We start from the raw sequence: 21,032 nt of genomic DNA, 5'->3' as shown, positions 1-21,032 counted from the left end.
TCCACCTCTGGTGGAGCCCAGATGTAGATCTGTTTTCATCCCTCTACAACAGCAAGGTGCCTCAGTTCTGCTCCCTGTACAGATCAAACAGCAAACAAACCAGTCTCGGACATTCTTGCCCGTCACTGTAGGGTATCCTGTGATTCCCTTAGTGGCAAAGACTCTCTTGAAGCTTTGCAAGGATAGGGGCACTGTGATCCTTATAGCCTCTCATTGACCGAACAAGTCTGGTTTCCATTCTTACAGGAGTTGTCCATTGGACACCGATTAGTCTGGGAACTTCCCCAGATCTCATCATGCAAGATCAAGACAGGATGCAGCATTTCCACCTCCAGGCCCTGTCACTCACAGCCTGGATGTTGATAGATTAATCTTGCAGCTGATTGATCTTTCAGAAGATATGTCTCGAGTCCTGGAGGCTTCTAGAAAGCTTTCCACTAGAAAGTCTTATGGACTAAAGTGGAGGAGGTTTTCCATGTGGTGTGAGCAGATCCTTTCTCCTGCCCCTCACAAAAACTGCTTGATTACCTTCTACACTTATCAGAAGCTAGCTTAAAAACCAACTCTGTTAGAGTTCATCTTAATGCAACTGGTGCATACCACCAAGGTGTAGATGGTACGCCCATATCTGTACAGCCTGTAGTTGTATGTTTCATGCAGGGCCTGCTTCAGCTGAAGCCTCTCCTAAGGCCCCCTGCTGTTTCTTGGGACTTCATGGTGGTGTTAGCTCAGCTGATGGGTTTTGAGCCACTGCACACCTGTGACCTGAAGTACCTGATCTAGAAGGTCATAATTTTGGTGGCGGTCACTTCAGCGAACAGGGTCAGCAAGTTCCAGGCCTTAGTGACTTATCCACCTTATAATAAGTTTAATCACGACAGGGTGGTCTTGCACATGCACTCTTTTCCTGATGGATTTCCATCTTAACCAATCAATCATCCTGCCAATATTCTTTGCCAGTCCCCATTTCCACCAAGACGAATGAGCACTGCACAGTCTGGACTGCAAGTGAACCTTAGCCTTCTATCTGGAGCAGATAGAAACCCATAGACCAGAGCTTTCCAAACTGTGTGTTGGGACATGTTAGTGTGTCGCCTGCAGTGTGCAGGTGTGTCGCTCAAGCCCGGTCAACTCTGATGCGAGTTTGGGCTTTTTTTTTCTAGAGATTCACTTTTTTTTTTCAGTTTATGGGTTGCTTATTATTGGGTGATTTTTGCTGTCAATCGCGTTTTTTTGGGGGGCTTGGTGGGTGGAACGAGCCCAGCCATCCTTGCATTGGCTGCTGCTGCCGATGAGGCCTGGCCATGAGGAGTGCTGACTGCAAGCAGCAGTGTCTGGTGATCATGGAAGGGAGTGAAGCACTTAACTGGCAACAATCAAAAAGACGAGGTACATGAGTGTGGGGGCCAGACATGTGCTGGGGAGAGAGAGATGAGTGAGTGGGGGGCAAACGTGCTGGGGGGACAGACATGTGCTTGAGGGGGAGAGATATGAGTGTGTGGGGGCCAGACATGTGCTGGGGGGAGGAGAGAGATGAGTGTGTGGGGGACAGACAATTTGTTTTATTATTGTTTCTCATAAATTATAACAATAACATGAATCTTGGAATATATATTTTTAATATAAATTTAAGGTTTTCATGAGATAGGTTGTGTCGTGAAACATTTTATTTATGTATATATTTAAGGAAACATACATAAATTGTCGAAATATGTTTCGTTCGTTTAACCTTTAACCTCTGGTTTACTAGTAGACTGAATTACCGTGTTGTGAAATTATGTTTGTCTAAAAAGTGTGTCACCAACATGAAAAGTTTGGAAAGTTCTGCCATAGACAGTCCACCCAACTTTTTATTTCTTTTGACAAGAATAGTTTGGGCGTTGCCATTGCCAAACAGACAATAGCCAATTGGCTAGCAGAATGCATCTCCTTCTGTTATGCCCAGGCGGGACTGCATCTTTGGGGTCATGTCAAGATTCATTCTGTTAGAGCCATGGCAGTTTTGGTGGTCCACTTGCAAGCAGTTCCTGTGGGGGAGATCTGGAAGGCTGCAACGTGGAGTTCTCTCCACACATTCACATCTCATTACTGCCCGGAAAGAGATGACTGACACGAAAATAGGTTCGGCCAGTCTGTCCTTCTGAACCTATTTGAGGTGTAGAACCCAACTCTCTTGCCTAGGGCCAGTTGTTTGGGTTCAGGCTGTCCCCCCCTCTGTTACCAACAGCACCATTATTGTTGTGCCCATTGGCATCTGATTTGGTGTCTTTTGGTCCCCTTTTGTGTTGGGGAACAGCCTCCATGTGTGAGGACTACCATCCTGTTTGTCCTCAGAGAAAGCAAAGTTGCTTACCTGTAACAGGTGTTCTCCAAGGACAGCAAGATGTTAGTCCATACGAAACCACCCCACCACTCCTTGGAGTTGGGTTTCTCCTATATTTTATTTTATATATAATTCTATTATACAAGACTGGAGAGGAACCCCGCATGGACGCATGGTGTGGGGTATGCCAGGCATCTTAGTGTGCCTTGTCAATATTCTAAAAACTTTGACATAAGTTTTCTGCATCGGGGCTCCATCTGATAATGTCACCTATGTGTGAGGACTAACATCCTGCTGTCCTCAGAGAAAGGAAAATGTGTTCTTACCTGCTATTTTTGTTCCTGTAATACCACAGATCAGTCCAGACAAGTGGGTTTTGCCTTCCTACCAGTGTGCCACTTGCAGTCCCTCAGTATTGACCTGTACCTAAGCCAAGATGACAGCAACAACCATAAACTTCTAAGCAAACTCCCTCCCCTCCAACGAGCCAGAGGAAGGTGAAGTTGCCCATAAAGGCAATGGAAAACTCGTTTCCCAAATTTAACATAAGCGATCAGCATTGAAAACCTCAAACAACTCCACACTATATACAAAGCAACAGTATGAGCAGCGGACTCTCACCCCCCCCCTCCCCCACCAGTAAATGGGCGGGGCCCTGGACTGATCTGTGATACTACAGGAATGAAAATTAGCAGGTAAGAACCAATTTTCCTTTACCTGTACATGCCCAGATCAGTCCAGAATCCTGGAATGTACCTAAGCTCTCCTTAACTTGGATGAGACCTGGAGAGTTCCGCTCATAGAACACTTTCCTCAAAGCACATGGAAGCCAGATCCCCCACATCCACACTTTTGCCTAGCAAAAGTTTGCAACAACTTACCAGTAGCCGCCCAGCAAGTTGTCTAAGAACACATCAAGTGTGCCTCTAAACCCCCCGGCATTGGGCACCCATTAGAAATATAAGTTACTCAGTCGCTTCCTTCAGCCACTGCACAACTGTAGCCTTAGACATCTTACTTCCCCCTTTTTTGGACCCCTCCACAGTACAAAGAGGTGATCTGATCTACAGAAATCATACGGGACCGTTAGATACCTCAGTAATGCATGCCTCCCATCTAAGATACTAAGCTCACCCATATGAGGCATAGAGGAATCCAAATCTGGAAAAGCTGGAAGCTCCACTGACTGACTAAGATGGAACGCCAAGACTGCCTTAGGCAGAAAAGAAGGCACCATGCATAAAGATACCCGCAAGACTGATTTCTGTAGAAAGTGAAATTGATACAACAGTGCCTGGACATCTGAAATTCTCCAGGTTGAACAAATAGCCACCAACAAATCCACTTTAAGAGTCAAGTCCTTAACCATAGCTCTCGTTAGTGGTTCAAACCAAGCTCTCATTAGTGGTTCAAACTGAGCTTCACACAATCCTCTAAGGACAAGATTCAGATTCCAAGATGGACAAATGTTCCACACCTGAGATTGTAAGTTCTTAGCTCCCCGAAGGAACTCTATAACATCCGGATGTGCAGACAGTGTTACCCTTGCCGTCCGCAGCAGACCCGCGGCACGGTCCCCTCACCTCTCTGCAGTGACTTCAGCTCCTGGTTCCTCCTCTCTGGCGGCGGGGGGCCACCAGCTCCGTCCTCAGGCCTCCCCTGGTGCCTCCAGCTCAGCTGCTGTCCCTGGTGTTCCCGGTCCAACCACCACGTCCATTGCTTCATATCAGGCCTCTCTGCTTGGCCCGCGGAGAGATGCTGCTACTCGGCGCCGCACCCCTCCCTAGGCACGTGCGTGCATCTCCAAGGCTTAAGTAGGGACCGCAGTGGGAACCTAGCCGCGATCCCGGATGTTGACATCAGTGGAGCACTGGTACTTAAGCCCGGGCTCCGTTCCCTAGCTTTGCCTTTGCAACAGGTCTCCTTGCTGGTCGAGTGCTCGTTGCCTCCTCAGAGATTCATCTCGTTCCTGTGTTCCTGTTCCTCATGTAATCCTGGTTCCTGTTTCCTTGTTCATACGTTCCTGCCTTGCACTTTTTTACTGATTGCCTACATGGACTTTGCCTCTGCTTCGCCTGACCATGCTATTGACTCTCTCCAAGCCCAGACCTCTGCTTCACCTGACCACGCCATTGATTCTCTCCAAGCCCAGACCTCTGCTTTGGCTAGTACACCATCGACTCTCTCCAAGCCCAGACCTCTGCTTCGCCTGACCATGCCATTGACTCTCTCCAAGCCTGGACCTCTGCTTTGCCTGACCATGCCGTTGTCTCTCTCCAGACCCAGACCTCTGCATTGCCTTACTTCGCTGTTGCCTCTCTCCAGTCTCAGACCTCTGCATTTCCTGATTACGTTGCCACTCTCCTGACCCAGACCTTTGCATTACCCGACTATGCCTCTAGACTATCTCCGTGATCAGACCTCAGTCTTGCTTGCCACTGCTTCCAGATTGCTGCCAGCCCTGATTCAAGCCTGTTCCTCAACAATGCTTCTGCTTAATTCCTGGACTTGGTCAATTCAAGATTCGGCCTGTTCTTGCTCGGGCGCCCTCTGTCTGCCTTCGTTCCTTAGGCGCCCAAGTCTCCAGGACACTACCTTGTCCAGTGTAAGACTGTACCATCTCTCTCCTGCTGTCTCTGGGCTGAACTCAATCTCCTCATCTACTACATACAGAGGCCCACCTAAGTTCAGCTGGCCCCGGCACCCAAAGGCTCAACCCGCAGGGAACAAGGGCTAGTATTGTGCTACCCAAGGACATTGTCTCTCATAGAGGTCCACAATTTGTTGCTAGATATTGGCGCGCTCTCTGCCGAAAATTCGTCATCAACATCAGTCTAACAACCGCTTACCACCCTCAAGCCAACGGACAAGCTGAGCGACTGAATCGCTCCTTAAAGGCCTTTCTCTGTGCCTACATTAACAACCGCCAAGACAATTGGTCTGAACTTCTTCCTTGGGTGGAGTTTTCTCACAACTCCCACATCGCCACTGCTACAGGCATGTCACCATTCTCCATCGTCTATGGGAAACACCCACAACCACCATTACCCATACTATTATCAGTACCTTCTCCTGCGGCGCAGGCTACTGTGGATGCCCTTAAGACTTTATGGGAACAAACAAACCTTCGCTTATGTCAAGCCGCTTCCAAGGCCAAAAGATCTGCTGACAGTCACTGACGCTCAGCCCCTGAATTTCTTCCCGGCCAGAAAGTCTGGTTAAGCACTTGGTATATCCGACTCAAGATACCTTCTCAAAGATTCGCTCCAAGGTACATTGGGCCTTTTTCAGTCACCCGATGCATTGGACCAACTACATACCAGCTTCGGCTGCCTCCTACGCTGGGAATACACAATACGTTTCATGTATCTCTTCTAAAACCAGTGGCCTTGTCCTAGCCTTCCCAAAAGGTTCCTGAGCCACCTCCATTGGTGGTTGAGACTGATATGACTTACAAAGTACATGAAGTCCTCGACGTCCGCTGTAGGGGCCGCCGGTGGGAATTCCTCCTTTCATGGGAGGGTTGCGGCCCCGAGGAAAACTCATGGGAACCAGCTCGAAACATCCTGGACAAAACCCTCCTTCTGCACTTTCATCGTGCCCATCCGGGTAAACCCCGACCTCCAAGAGGGGGGCATAAAGGTGGGGGGGTACTGTTACACATGCCGTCTGCGACACACCTGTGGCAGGGCCCCCTCACCTCTCTGCAGTGACTCCAGCTCCTGATTCCTCCTCTCTGGTGGCGGCGGGCCGCCAGCTCCATCCTCGGGCCTCCCCTGGTGCCTCCGGCTTAGCTGCTGTCCATGGCATTCCCGGTCCAGGCACCACGTCCATTGTTTCACGTGGGCCTCTCCGCGTGGCCCGCGAATAGACACTGCTACTTGGTGCCGCAGCCCTCTCTAGGCGTGCGCGCATCTCCAAGGCTTAAGCCCAGGCTCCACTCCCTAGCTTTGCTTTGCAACAGGTCTCCTCACTGGTCGAGTACTCGTTGACTCCTCAGAGATTCAACTCGTTCCTGTGTTCCTGTTCCTTGTGTGATTCTGGTTCCTGTCTCCTTGTTCCTACGTTCCTGCCTTGCACCTTTCTACGGATTGCCTACATGGACTTTGACTCTGCTTCGCCTGACCATGCCATTGACCCTCTCCAAGCTGGACCTCTGCTTCGCCTGTCCATGCCATTGCCTCTCTCCAAGCCCGGACCTCTGCTTCCCCTGACCACACCATTGCCTCTCTCCAGACCCAGACCTCTGCGTTGCCTGACTATGCTGTTGCCTCTTTCCAGACCCAGACCTCTGCATTGCCTGACTATGCTGTTGCCTCTTTCCAGACCCAGACCTCTGCATTGCCTGACTACACTGTTGCCTGTCTCCAGACCCAGACCTCTGCATTGCCTGACTACGCTGTTGCCTCTCTCCAGACCCAGACCTTTGCATTGCCCGACTATGCCTCAAGACTATCTCCATGATCAGATCTCAGCCTTGCCTGCCACTGCTTCCAGATTGCCGCCAGCTCTGATTCAAGCCTGTTCCTTGACGCCTCTTCTGCTTACTTCCTGGACTTGGTCAATTCAGGCTTCTCCCTGCTCTTGCTCAGATGTCTTTTGTCTGCCTTCATTCCTTAGGCGCCTGAGTCTCCAGTGTAAGACTGTGCCATCTCTCTCCTGCTGACTCTGGGCTGAACTTGATCTCCTCATCGCCTACATACAGAGGCCCACCTAAGTCCTGCCTGCCCCGGCACCCAAAGGCTCAACCCACAGGGAACGAGGGCTGGTATTGGTGAAGCTCCTGCTGGCCTCTGTTCATCAGCCCTCTCCGCCTGCCGATGGTGGAGACCCATAGATCCCTACCTACGGGTTGCATCAACCCCACCTCGGCCCAAGGGTCCACCTCTGGCGCAACAGACAGAGGATACCCTTATATCTTACCCCGGAGACAACCCAGTGTCACTTCCTGGACTCTCAGAACCTTTCTGTAGAAAAGCCAAAATATGCAACACCATAGCCTGGACAGGCTGAGGCTGCACTCAGTCAATAGCAGACCAGGACTTGAAGATCCTCCAAATTCATACGTATGTCAAGGATGTAGAAGGTCATCTAGCCTGCAGTAAGGTGGAAATAACTACTTCGGAATATCCCTTCCATTTCAGTCATCTCTCAGAAGTGAAGCTGCGAGACAGAAGTGATCCGCTGACCCCAAAATATTGGGCCTTGGTGGAAAAGAGTCAACAGATGTCCTAACCTCAGGGGCTCGCCTATGGCCCATTGATTAGATCTGGGAAGCAAGGGTGATGTGGCCACTCTGGAACTACCAGGATTTCATTGCTCAGATGTTTTCATATTTGCCATAATCCCTTGTCCGCCAGATGCCTTGGAGGGAAGACAAAAAAGAATCCTTCAAATCCAGAATCCAGGCTGTCCCAGAGCTCCAATTCCTTCCATACAGTGTAAAACCACAATGCCTTGGTGTTCTCTTTGGTAGGAATACCACCATCATCTGTGAATGAGACACATTGCTGTCTCCGACAGCTCCCATTCCCCGAGGTCAAATTTTCTCTGACTGAGAAAATCCCCTTGAACGTTGTTCACTCTGATCAGAGAATCAACTCCCAGGCCTTTTAAGCCACTGCCTCTGCTCCAGCCAGCTCTACCTGCTGATGGTGGGGACCTGCAGGGCTCCTCCCTGTGGGTAGTGTCAATCTCACCTCGGTCCAAGGGTCCACTACCGCAACAGTATGCTGGGTTATGTACAGTGTCAGTGAAACTTTGTCTCTAGCTGCTGGCAGGGAGGCAAGACCCAGGAGTCTGGACTGATCTGGGTACGTACAGGGAAACACGCTTACATACATACACCAATCCTGTACTAAACACCAACACAAGACATGCTACTGACAGATGTACTCACTTACTTATACTATCTATCTATCAATTTATCTATCTATATACTATATACACACTTACTTATATACATACCCCATGTGGGACTGAGCGGTGATTCCCACAGGCCTGGAGACAAATTAGTCTGATTCCAGCCTTTCTTAAAACAGTATATCTTTATTACAGCATCACACATACACAACAGTAGACTGTCTTTCCTTCAGAGCAGTATATTCTCTTTACTTACAGTTCAGTACTGCTTACTCACAGTTCAGCTTCGTCTCAGCTCAGTGTTACTTTACAGGAGCTGCCTTCCTCCTGGAGACCTGAGCCAGGTCTGATCATCCCCACCTTGATCCCAGCTCTTATTTCCCAGACTCTGGTTTCACTTTCTGAGCCCCACGTGCCCCGCAGGATCCCGCCCACAGAGGGCGGGACACTCTCCTTAAGGAATTTAAGGAGGACCAGGCGTCCAGCCTCGTCCTACACAGATAGAAAGGGGAACAGTGGGGGCACTGTCTCATACCCCAATCCTTTATTAAACACAGCAACAGAGCTTCAGTAATAACTCTCCAACAAAATAGCATGGGAATATCTCTAATATTCATTAGTTACGCCCCTAATACTAGAACAACCCCTCCATCACCACCAAAGCAGCACCATCCTGAGCATCAGAATACTACATCTGGGCAATGAGAGCAATTTTTAAATACATTTCCATGGGTAAAACTTTGTCTTACACACAGAAATGTGTTCTTTGAAAATCACTAAACCTCAATATGGAGTTTTCCTTTAAATAACTGGAAGTAAGGTCTGGGGATACAGTGTAGTCATGATCCTGCAAGCCTCCCTTCCCCACCTAATCCTACCCATTTTTTTGTGCTGGGAATAGGGTGGGGGTGGAATTTCAGTGTGTACCCACAAGAAAAGCTTTGAGGACTGTCCCCTGAAGGAGTGCTTTCTCATCCTTTCTTCTGAGCCATAGAAATGTATTGTGATAATGAATGTAATAAATCAGGAGATCTATATTCAGCCTGCTATATGGCTGTGCTAGTTAGCTGGTTATGTATATGTCCAGTAGAGATGTGAATCGGAACCGGTTCGGATTCCGGTTCGGATTCACATGTGGTTTTTTATTCATCGGGCCCAATCACAGTTTTGTTTATCGGCTGCGCCCGAGCCGATAAACAAAAAACCCACCCGACCCTTTAAAGCTAATACCTTACCTTCCTCCACCCTCCCGATCCCCCCAAAAACTTTTTACAGGTACCTAGTGGTCCAGTGGGGGTCCATGGAGCGATCTCCCGCTCCCGGACCATCAGCTGCCACTAATCAAAATGGCGCCAATGGCCCTTTGCCCTTACCATGTGACAGGGTATCCGTGCCATTGGCCGGATCCTGTCACATGGTAGGAGCAACGGATGGCCCACGCCATCTTGTGCTTCTACCATGTGACGGGCTGACCAATGGCACCGGTAGCCCCTGTGACATAGTAAGGGCAAAGGCTATCGGCGCCATTTTGATTACTGGCTGCCAGTAATCAAAATGGCCCGAGTGCAGGAGATCGCTCCCGGACCCCCGCTGGACCACCAGGGGCTTTTGGCAAGTCTTGGGGGATCCTCCTGACCCCCACAAGACTTGCCAAAAGTCCAGCGGGGGTCCGGGAGTGACCTCCTGCACTCGGACCGTCGGCTGCCAGTATTAAAAATGGCGCCGATAGCCTTTGCCCTTACTATGTCACAGGGGCTTCCGGTGCCATTGGTCAGCCCGTCACATGGTAGAAGCACAAGATGGTGCAGGCCATCCGGTGCTCCTACTATGTGACAGGATCCGGCCAATGGCACGGATACCCTGTCACATGGTAAGGGCAAAGGGCCATCGGCGCCATTTTGATTAGTGGCAGCCGATGGCCCGGGTGTGGGAGATCGCTCCAGGGACCCCCACTGGACCACCAGGTACCTGTAAAAAGTTTTGGGGGGGGGGTCGGGAGGGTGGGGGAAGCTAAGGGATTAGTTTTAAAGGGTCGGGGTGGGTTTAGGGGTTATTTTTGTGTGCCGTTTTTCCCGCCCTCCCCCAAAACGATAAGAGAACCCCCACGATCAATATCGTGGGGTTTTCCTATCGTTTTGGGAGAGCCCCCGATTTCTGACGATTTTGAAAATATCGTCCGATATTTTCAATCGTCCGAAGCCCGATTCACATCCCTAATGTCCAGCATTCTTAAAGTTAGCCGATTATGTATAACTGGCTAATTTTAGGACAACCCTAGGGCCTGACCAGAGTTAAGCCACAGAAGGTAACTGGCTAACTCCAAATAGCGGAGTTAGTGGAAGGGTTAGAAGGTAAAGTTTGTCTATTTGCGGATGATACTAAGATCTGCAACAGAGTGGACACGCTGGAGGAGCAGAGAGAATGAAAAGTGATTTAAGAAAGCCTGAAGAGTGGTCGAAGATTTGGCAGCTGGGATTCAATGCCAAGAAGGGCAGAGTCATGCAGCTGGGGTGCGGTAACTTGCTGATGTTTCAGTTATTACCCTTGACAAATAAGCCCTGATACTGTTGCTGCAACTCCATCATTGCTCTCGGCTTCAACGGCAGGGGGGAAAGGGGAATTGGATTCAGACAGCAATCAATGAGGGCCCTAACTTTTACAGTTTGGGGAACAAATAAACATGGGGGTATCTTACTGATGCGGCTTTTACCACCCTTAATCATTAAGCCTGATACTTGTGATGCAACTTCAACATTGCTCTCTGCTTTCATGGTAATGGTTAAGGGAAAGTGGATACAAACAGCATCCAATGACCCTGACTTTTACAGTCTGGGAAACTGATAAGCATGGGGGTAACCTGCACAGTGCAGCAGCTACTGGCATAAGCTTGCTGGGCAGACTTATTGGATCATTTGGTCCTTTTCTGCCATCATTTCTGTGTTTCTAACTTAAGTGGCTAATTCCGCTCCACCCCAGAATGCCTCCCACTCACACCCAGAATACCGCCAGATAAAGGCTGAATATAACCGGGTAAGCCATTTAGCCGAATAACTATTACGTTATTTGTCTAAATGGCTTTTGAATATGGACCTCCAGATTTATACAGTGGAATCCCACCACATTATACAATGTAATATTTCAGAAATGTGTGCACAGCCAGCTTTGGGCGGGAAAGTCTGGCTACACTGCAGGAAGAAAGCCAAGGAACATGATTATTAATTATTATTTTTTGTAAATTACAATATTGTAAACCAGGTCACAGGGAACTAAACTATCATGTAGAGAATCAGTGAGAGAACTGTGATTAGCACTCATGAGTCTCAAGAATTCTCCTGACTAATTAATCAGAGCTTTAAGCAGTAGAAGAAATGCCTCTCCCACTTAATCTGCATGCCACATGTATGTAGACAGCTGTTCTACATGTAATATTCTTCTTATAATGCAGGTGATACAGATGTGCATATGTTCTGCATATGCTACAGGCTGGCTAGTTCTACATATGATATACACTACAGTAGATGTTGTGTGTGTGTGAGAAACAGGTTTCTAGATCCTTGCTTTTTCCCTAGGTAACCGGTATTGGCAATACGTCTTTAGTCAGCAGCCCAGCCGTCAGGACTGTGAAGATGAGTCCCCCTCGGTGGTCTTTGATCAGTTCACCTTCCTAAACATGCACAGCTTCCAGACTCTCTATGACAACTTGAAGACCAGTGAGTGGGGAAAAAGCTTTAAAACTTCACGTGTGTTTTCAATAAAATCAGAAGAGAACCTGGGTGGTCTTAACATGAAGGCTAAGGTCACTCAGCATATACCAAAATAAGACTTTTCACACGCACCAAAAAGAAAAGTAGAGATTATGCACCTGCTTAAGACAAATTTCCTGTGATTTCACTCATCCATCCTGCTGATAAATGTCCATTTTTTGCTTACAAGAAAATATTCATTTGGCTCTGTCTTGAACCCAACACAAGTGCAACTGCACCAGCCACAAGCTGATACTATTGTGTAATCATTGGGGTCTCCACAGCAGCCAGACCTAGGAAGGAAACCCGGGTCTCTCACATGGAAGCCATCAGCTGGGTCCCAGAAAGACCTCACAGAAAACGAGCTCAGGGAGAAGCAATGTCGGTCCTGGAGTACCACAACCAGGTCTGCTTTTCAGGATATCCACGATGAATATGCATGAAAGATTTGCATGCACTGCTTCAGTTGTATGCAAATCTATCTCATGCATATTCATTTGGATGCCCTGAAACCCTGCCCTGCTTGTGGCTCTCCAGGACTGGAGCTGCTTTATAGGTGACAGTGATGTATTGTTCCGAACATAACAACCTGTCTAACCCAATACAGTTTCTGAGTTGTGCTTGATTGTAATCAGATTCAGATAAACCATTGACCATATGCTACACTTCCAAACTGCTCGTGTTTCTGATCCTTTCCACCCCCGTGCACAGCAGTTCATATGCTCTGCTATCAGACTAAGAACATAAGATTAGAAGAACATGCCATACTGAGTAAGACCAAGGGTCCATCGAGCCCAGCATCCTGTTTCCAACAGTGGCCAATCCAGGCCATAAGAACCTGGCAAGTACCCAAAAACTAAGAGTATCCCATGCTACTGATGCCAGAAATAGCAGTGGCAATTCCCTGAGTCAACTGGGTACTGCAGTCCTTACCCTACATCGAGTGCCACAAGACGGTCGGATTCTCAACATATCTACACTGAATATTCATGAGCTTAATTTGCATGCAATACCTCCACTGCATGCATAGTCATTATGGATAACTTGAAAATCTGACTGCTTGTGGCACTTGTCTCCCTGCCGTACGTTAGCAGACTGCACGTCTCTCATCTCTCCTTCGGCACACATTGTGTTGCTCATCTATTTTTCATTTTCCCTCCTTTCATGCCATCCATATTCACATCCTGTATTCACCCTTAGATACTGTGTGAGGACAGGCATGGTACAGTTGGAGATAGAAACAGAGAACATGACAGCAGATAAAGAACTGCAAAGCTTGTACCTTCTGCTCCTTCTTGCTGCAACATTCAATCTCAGATTTACATTCACATGTTCATATCTAAAACAGCACAGAGGATGGTGGCAACTTATAATGAATTTATTGAAGCAGGAACCTTCTAAGACAAGAGTCCACTTCATTATATACAATATTTGCTGTTAAAGATCTAACTGGCTTCTCCTCTGGAAGTTGTTACTCTCATATCTAAAGATCCTCTCTGTCCATCCCAGGCTTTACCCTCAGATCCACCGACTCATGAACACTTTCTGCTCATCCCTGACTTCATCTGCACATTTGTACTTATCCCAGCCTATACTCTCCCACCTAAGCATCTTCTGTCCTTATGTGAAGCTATATACTCATACCTAAAGATTTTTATCTTTATCCCAAGCTTTACCTCTAACTCCCCCACAGCAAAGGATCCTCTGTACTTATCCCAAGCTTTATCTCTCTCTTCCCGACAATGCTAAGGATCATCTGTGCTTATCCCAGGCTTTACCTCTCACTCCCCCACAGCTAATGATCCTCTGTGCTTATCCCAGGCTTTACCCCTCACTCCCCCACAGCTAATGATCCTCTGTGCTTATCCCATGCTTTACCCCTCACCCCCCCCCCCCCCCCCCCTCACCACCACCACACACACACAGCTAAGGATCCTCTGTGCTTATCTAAGGTTTTACCTCTCACTCCCCCACAGCTAAGGATCCTCTGTGCTTATCCAAGGTTTTACCTCTCACTCCCCCACAGCTAAGGATCCTCTGTGCTTATCCCAGGCTTTACCCCTCACTCCCCCACAGCTAAGGATCCTCTGTGCTTATCCCAGGCTTTACCTCTCACTCCCCCACAGCTAAGGATCCTCTGTGCTTATCCCAGGCTTTACCCCTCCCTCCCCCACAGCTAAGGATCCTCTGTACTTATCCCAGGCTTTACCCCTCACTCCCCCACAGCTAAGGATCCTCTGTGCTTATCCCAGGCTTTACCTCTCACTCCCCCACAGCTAAGGATCATCTGTGCTTATCCCAGGCTTTACCCCTCACTCCCCCACAGCTAAGGATCCTCTGTGCTTATCCCGGGCTTTACCCCTCACTCCCCCACAGCTAAGGATCCTCTGTGCTTATCACAGGCTTTACCCCTCACTCCCATACAGCTAAGGATCCTCTGTGCTTATCCCAGACTTTACCCCTCACTCCCCCACAGCTAAGGATCCTCTGTGCTTATCCCAGGCTTTAGGATCGTGTTTTGCTTATCTCAAGTTTTATCTCATCCATGGATCTCTTGTGCTTATCTTGTCAGAGTTTTGGCCTCCACCACCTCCACAGTATTTTTCCCCTTTTCCTAGGTGGGAGCAGCAAGCCACGATTCATCAGCAGAGACTGGAAGGGTTTGCCAGGGGGTGTAGATGCGGCTGTGGCTGGTAAGATCTACTTTTCACAGCAGCCTCAGAAATTCTCCCGCAGGAACCGAAAATGGAAATCCCGCCGAAACCGCATGAGGTACCAGCGCAGGAGGTTTCCATCCTGGCGTCGCTTCTGGAACTGGCAGTCTGAAGAAGATGATAACACTGATATGGACCCAGACTGGTTGATGACCATCAGGTCACAATGCAATCTGCTCCAAAGTGCTTACTTCTTCAAAAAAGGTACATCTGTAATTATAACTCTCACTTTGTCAGTCTATTATATCTCTTCTTGTATCCCTTGTCACTCTTCTTGTGCTATTCTTTCTCATCTCCTTCTCCTCTCTCTCTCTCTCCTCCTTCTCATCTTCTGACATGGCAAACTTCCAAAAGCTTATTTGAAGGATATTTGTGGAGATCTTTGGGGGGGAGTGAGGATACATCTTATGCTTCCTATGAAATGTATTAGAACATAAGACTTGCCATACTGGGTCAGACGAAAGGTCCACCAAGTCCAGTATCCTGTTTCCAAAAGTGGCCAATCCAGGACACAAGTACCTGGAAGGATCCCAAAGGGTAGATAAAACCTTAAGGCCTGATTTGAAACACCCCCCCGGCGCTTAAAAAAATAGGGGTTACGCCTGTGGCTGAGCCTTGTGCGCACTGCGCGCATATTAGAAGAGGCCCAGCCGCGCGCATAAACCCCTGTTATCGCACAAGAGCCAGGCCTCTATCAAGGGGCAGTCCAGTGGGTGGGGAGGGGCGGTCCAGGGGGCGGGGTGGAGTGGAGCTGAAGGCTGGTGTGCCAGGGGATCGTGCGCCTGCAGCCTGCCGGCGTGCGCTACCTACACCAGCTTAGGAGCTGGCGTAAGTGCAAAAACAAGAAACCAGCTAAAAGGTAGGGCCATCAAAAGGCTCAGGGAAGAGGGAGGGAGGGTAGGTAGAGGGGTAGGAAAGATCTGGGAGGGAACTGGGGGAGGCCTGATCTCGTCGACGTGCATAATCTGAGCAAATCTCCCCACCCCCCCGTGCCGGCCGGCCCGGATTTTATAACATGCGTGCACCAGCGCTCGCATGTTATAAAATCACGCGTCCATCTGCGCGTGCCAGGTAGCACACGTACATGGAGGCACATGCGTAATTTTAAAAAATCTATCCTTTACTATTTATGCCAGGGATAAGCAGTGGATTTCTGCAACTCCACCTTAATAATGGTTTATGAACTTTTCCTCCTGGAACTTGTCTAAACCTTATTTATAATGCAGCTACACTAATAGATTTCACCACATTCTCTGGCAATGAATTCAATAACTTAATTGAGTAAAAAAAATGTTCTCTTTTTAGTTTTAAATGTATTATCTAGTAAATTCATTGTGTGTCCCCTGGTCTTTGTACTTTTTGAAAGAATAAACAACTGATTGTTTACTTGTTCCATTCCACTCATTTTATAGATCTATCATATCCCCCCTCAGCCTTCTCTTCTCCAAGCTGAAGAGTCCTAACCTTTTTAGCTTTTCCTCATAGGAGAATTGTTCCACCGCCTTTGACATTTTAGTCACCCTTCTCTGTACCTTTTCTAATTCTGCTATATCTTTCTTGAGCCGAAGTGACCAAAACTGCACACAATACTCAAGATGAGGTCACTCCATGGAGCGATACAGAGACATTATGATATTTTCTGTTTTATTCTCCATTCCCTTCCTAATAATCCCTAGCATTCTATTTGCTTTCTTGGCTGCTGCTGCACACTGAGCAGAAGATGTCAACGTATTATTATCGATGATACCTAGATCCTTTTCCTGAATGGAGACTCCTAATGTGGAACCTTGCACTGTGTAGCTATAATTTGGGCTACTTTTCCTTAAGTGCATCACTTTGCACTTGTCCTCATTAAATTTCATTTACCATTTGCATGCCCAGTCTCTCAGTTTTGCAAGGTTCTCTTGCAATTTCTCACAATCCTCTTGTGATTTAACAACCTTGAATTATTTTGTGTCATCGGCAAATTTGATCACCTCACTCATTCTCATTTCCAGGTTTTTTATAATATATTAAAAAGCAGTGGTCCTAGAACAGATTCCTGGGGTACTCCAGGAAACACCTTTCTCCATTGAGAAAATTTACCATTTAACTCTACTCTCTGTTTTCTATCTTTTAACCAGTTCTTAATCCACAATAGGACACTATCCCATGACTTTTTAATTTCCTCAGAAATCTCTCATCAGGGATTTTATCAAATGCTTTCTGGAAATCCAAATAACTATATCAACTGGCTCACCCTTATCCACTTGTTTATTTACACCCTCAAAAAAATGTAGCAGATTAGTGAGCAAGATTTCCATTGACTAAATCCATGTTGGCTTTGTCTCATTAAACTATGCCTATCTATATGTTCAGAAATTATGTTTTTTTGATAGTGTCTACCATTTTACCTGGCACAGACGTCAGACTTACTGGTCTGTAGTTTCCTGGATCCTCTTGATCCCTTTTTAAAAATTGCCGTTACATTAGCAACCCTCCAGTCTTCAGGTACCACAGACAATTTTAATGACAGCAGCACACAGCGTAATCACCCGACAATCACAACCATAATAAACCACTCACTAGCAGAAGGATAGGTTCCTGCCAACACTAAGCAAGCTGTGATTAAACCAATCCTAAAAAAAAATAGAACAGGCAGAATTGACGATTGGGATAACTATTGACTAATATCGACCAATATCCAACATGCCTTTCATTGCTAAAGTTCTTGAAAAAGCAGTGTTATCACAATTAGAGAGCCACCTTGAAGACAATAATGTACTTTATCCCAGGACAAGCAGGATGCTAGTCCTCACATATGGGTGACATCAGTAATGGAGCCCTATACGGAAAAACTTCTGTCAACGTTTCTAGAAGCTTTTGACTGGCACAGTGTGCCCACTGAGCATGCTCGGCATGCCATGATATTCTCAGCCACAGGGGTCTCCCTTCAGTCTTCTTTTTTCCACGAAGCCATTAGCCTTGCGGTTTTAGGAGTCCTGTGTGGTGATTTTTCACCATATAAAAAAGTTATTAAAAACATGAAAAAACTTCAACACCGCAGGGGTCTCCCATTTTTTACCATCGCGGTAAGTTATTCTCCTTTTTCCGATGGTTCCGTACCGTTCCTTTTAGCCTGAAAATCGTCGACGGCTGTCCAACTTCACAATGGCTACGGGCTTTAAAAAATGCCCGATTTGTTGCCGTACCATGTCCATTACGGACCCACACTTAAAGTGTGTTCTCTGTCTCGGTGGAGGACACGATGTCCTAACATGCCCAAAATGCGCCGAGATGACGCCAAAGGGCAGAAGACTCCGGATGGAGAAGATGGAGCACTTGTTCCATTTACAGTTAATGCCATCAACATTGACGTCCACGCAGTCGTCTCCGGCTGGAGCAATCCGTAAGGTCATCCTCAAGAAACGAAGACCGAATGAAGCGGGGGATCGTCCGTCGCCAACCCCATCTAAGTCCTCGATAAAATAGACGTTGGTCATCCAAAAGAGCACCGAGCACAAGCAGAAGTATCGGCATCGGAGGCCTCACAATCCCGAGACCGATCCGATATCCGCTGGTCCATCGACGGATCCTGGATCAGCACCAAAGAAATCTTGGAGGGACGATGCGATGCCAACACCTTCCACTCCGAGGCGATCCCCACTGACATCAGTGCCAGGAACCGTACCTCCACAGGGCCCTGCGGAGGTACCAATATCGCCTTCACTGCCCATTCCCACCACTATCCCCATTGTTCCCAGTGAAACCCAGGGAACAACCATCGATGCCAAAGGTGCCTATGCCTTCTACACCTCTACAACCTCATACACCTGATACATGGGATGATACTGCCACTGATACCTCCTCAGAGGAAGCGCTCTCGGAACCATCTCCTCCAGAGGAAAGAAAAAAATCCCCTCCTGAGGACTGTCCTCCAACTTTATTAAAGATATGGCTGACACCATTCTTTTCAGCTACAATCTGAGGAGGACACCAGGCAAAAGACCCTGGAAGTGTTGCAGTTCGTGGACCCACCTAAGAAGGTGTTAGCAATACCAATTCACGAAGTCCTTGTGGAATTATTACACAGGTTATGGGAACATCCTTGCTCCATACCTCCAGTGAACAAGAGGACCGACGCAACATACCTTGTCCAACACATCCCAAGCTTCCAGAAGACTCAACTACCTCACCAGTCAGTAGTAGTTGAGTCAGCACAGAAAAAATGAAAGAGAATAAAGACTCATTCTTCAACTCCACCAGGTAAAGATAATAGGTTCCTAGACAACATTGGTAGGAAAATGTTTCAGGGATCCATGTTACTTTCCAGGATTGCGTCCTACCGATTATATATGACGCAATACCAGCGTAACCTATGAAAACAGATGCAAGAACTCTCTGAAACTCTCCCCCAGCAAGTTCAGGATTCTTTTTCTTCTGTAATTCATAAAGGCCTGGAGGCGGGCAAACACGAAGTTTGTGCAGCATACGACAGTTTTGAAACTGCATCACGAATGTCGGCCACAGGTATAAGTGCTCGAAGATGGGCCTGGCTCAAGGCCTCAGACCTGAGACAAGAAATACAGGAGAAACTGGCTGATCTCCCATGTGAAGGGGACAATCTCTTCGGAGATAAGGTTAAGGAAGTGGTTTCCCTCCTAAAGGAGCACTCAGAAACCCTAAAACAACTATCTTCTGCACCTCAGGAGTCTCAAACACAATCAAGAAGACTCCCAAGGAAAGAGTCCAAACGCCCATACTACAGGCCAAGACGTTATTATCCACCTTCTGCCCGGGGACGCTCATCCAGACCAACTCAAAGAACACAATCTAGACAACCAAGAGCACCTAGAGTTCAACCCCTTCCGCAAACAGGAGCAACATCAGGGTTTTGAAATTCTACCAGAGAGCAGCAGCCTGTCCACCAATCCGACCCCAAATTTGCCAGTAGGAGGTCGGATTGCTTTCTTCCAACACAATTGGTCACACATTATCACAGACCAATGGGTCCTCTCTATCACATCTCAGGGGTACCACTTGGACTTTCTCACTGTACCAAACAATACTCCACCCACCTCGTTTTGGACAGTAAACAACCAATCCACACTTCTACAAACAGAATTATCCACCCTTCTGAGAGCCAGGGCCGTGGAACCAGTTCCCCGGCCTCAGCAGGGCAGAGGATTCTACTCCCGTTATTTCCTCATTTCAAAGAAAACAGGAGGCCTACGTCCCATCCTCGACCTCAAAATTCTCAACAAATTTCTAAGAAAAGAAAAATTCAGGATGGTTTCTCTGGGCACCATGTTACCTCTTCTTCAAAAGGGAGATTGGCTCTGTTCTCTGGATCTTCAAGATGCTTAAGCATTCCAATATTCCCTCCTCATCGCAAATATCTATGATTCCTAGTAGGAAGTCAACATTTCCAGTACAAGGTGCTACCATTCGGTCTTGCCTCAGCACCTCGAATGTTCACAAAGTGCCTGGCAGTGGCAGCTGCCCACCTGCACAAGCAGGGCGTGCACGTGTTTCCTTACCTAGACAACTGGCTCATCAAAAGCCAAACAAGGCAAGGAGCTCTCAACTCTCTCAAACTCACAATAACTCTACTCCATTCCTTGGGATTCCTCATCAACTACCAGAAATCCCACTTCACACCATCTCACCTGTTACAATTCATCGGAGCAGAATTAAACACCATAACAGCAAAAGCTTTCCTTCCAAAAGATCGTGCACAGACACTCACCTTGTTAGCAGGCTCTCTATGCGCACGGACACAGGTGACAGCTCATCAATGCCTCACTCTCCTGGGTCACATGACCTCCACAATTCACGTCACTCTCAAAAGACAATGGATAGAAGCCATTCAACCGCTTTCTTATCCAATTCAAGTAACTAGCAACTACAATCCTCGCTCCTATGGTGAACAACCATGAACAACTTGCTCAAAGGCCTACCTTTCCAACAACCAATTATGCAAGTGATGTTAACTACAGATGCATCCACCTTAGGCTGGGGAGCACACATTGGTCATCTGCAGACCCAAGGTACTTGGACAAAACTCGAAGCTACATTTCAGATAGACTTCCTAGAGCGTCGAGCTATATGTTATGTGCTGCATGTGTTCAAGGACTGCCTTTCCCACAAGACTGTTCTGATACAAACAGACAACACAGTAGCTATGTGGTACATCAACAAACAGGGAGGTATGGGTTCGTATCTCCTTTGTCAAGAAGCAGCACAGATTTGGGACTGGGCTCTATCACACTCAATGCTTTTACGGGCCACTTATCTAGCAGGAATTCACAATGTAGTGGCGGATCGCCTGAGTCGTCAAGTCCAACCTCACGAATGTCTCTGAATCCAGAAGTGTCGACCAAGATCTTCCACAGTTGGGGCCATCCAACA

General features: G+C 47.6%; 1 protein-coding gene across 1 annotated transcript in view; it reads left to right on the top strand.

Moving 5' to 3' along the window:
* Positions 1-21,032, top strand: part of VTN (vitronectin) — a 44,807-nt gene that overhangs the window by 12,103 nt on the left and 11,672 nt on the right. The window contains exons 6-7 of the mRNA XM_029614358.1: positions 11,755-11,895; positions 14,547-14,846. Coding sequence (XP_029470218.1) covers positions 11,755-11,895; positions 14,547-14,846 — 441 coding nt within the window. The remainder of the gene's footprint in view (positions 1-11,754; positions 11,896-14,546; positions 14,847-21,032) is intronic.

This window comes from Rhinatrema bivittatum, chromosome 8, assembly GCF_901001135.1.
Source record: "Rhinatrema bivittatum chromosome 8, aRhiBiv1.1, whole genome shotgun sequence".
NCBI lineage: Eukaryota > Metazoa > Chordata > Amphibia > Gymnophiona > Rhinatrematidae > Rhinatrema > Rhinatrema bivittatum.
This window is presented reverse-complemented; position numbering and strand designations above follow the sequence as displayed.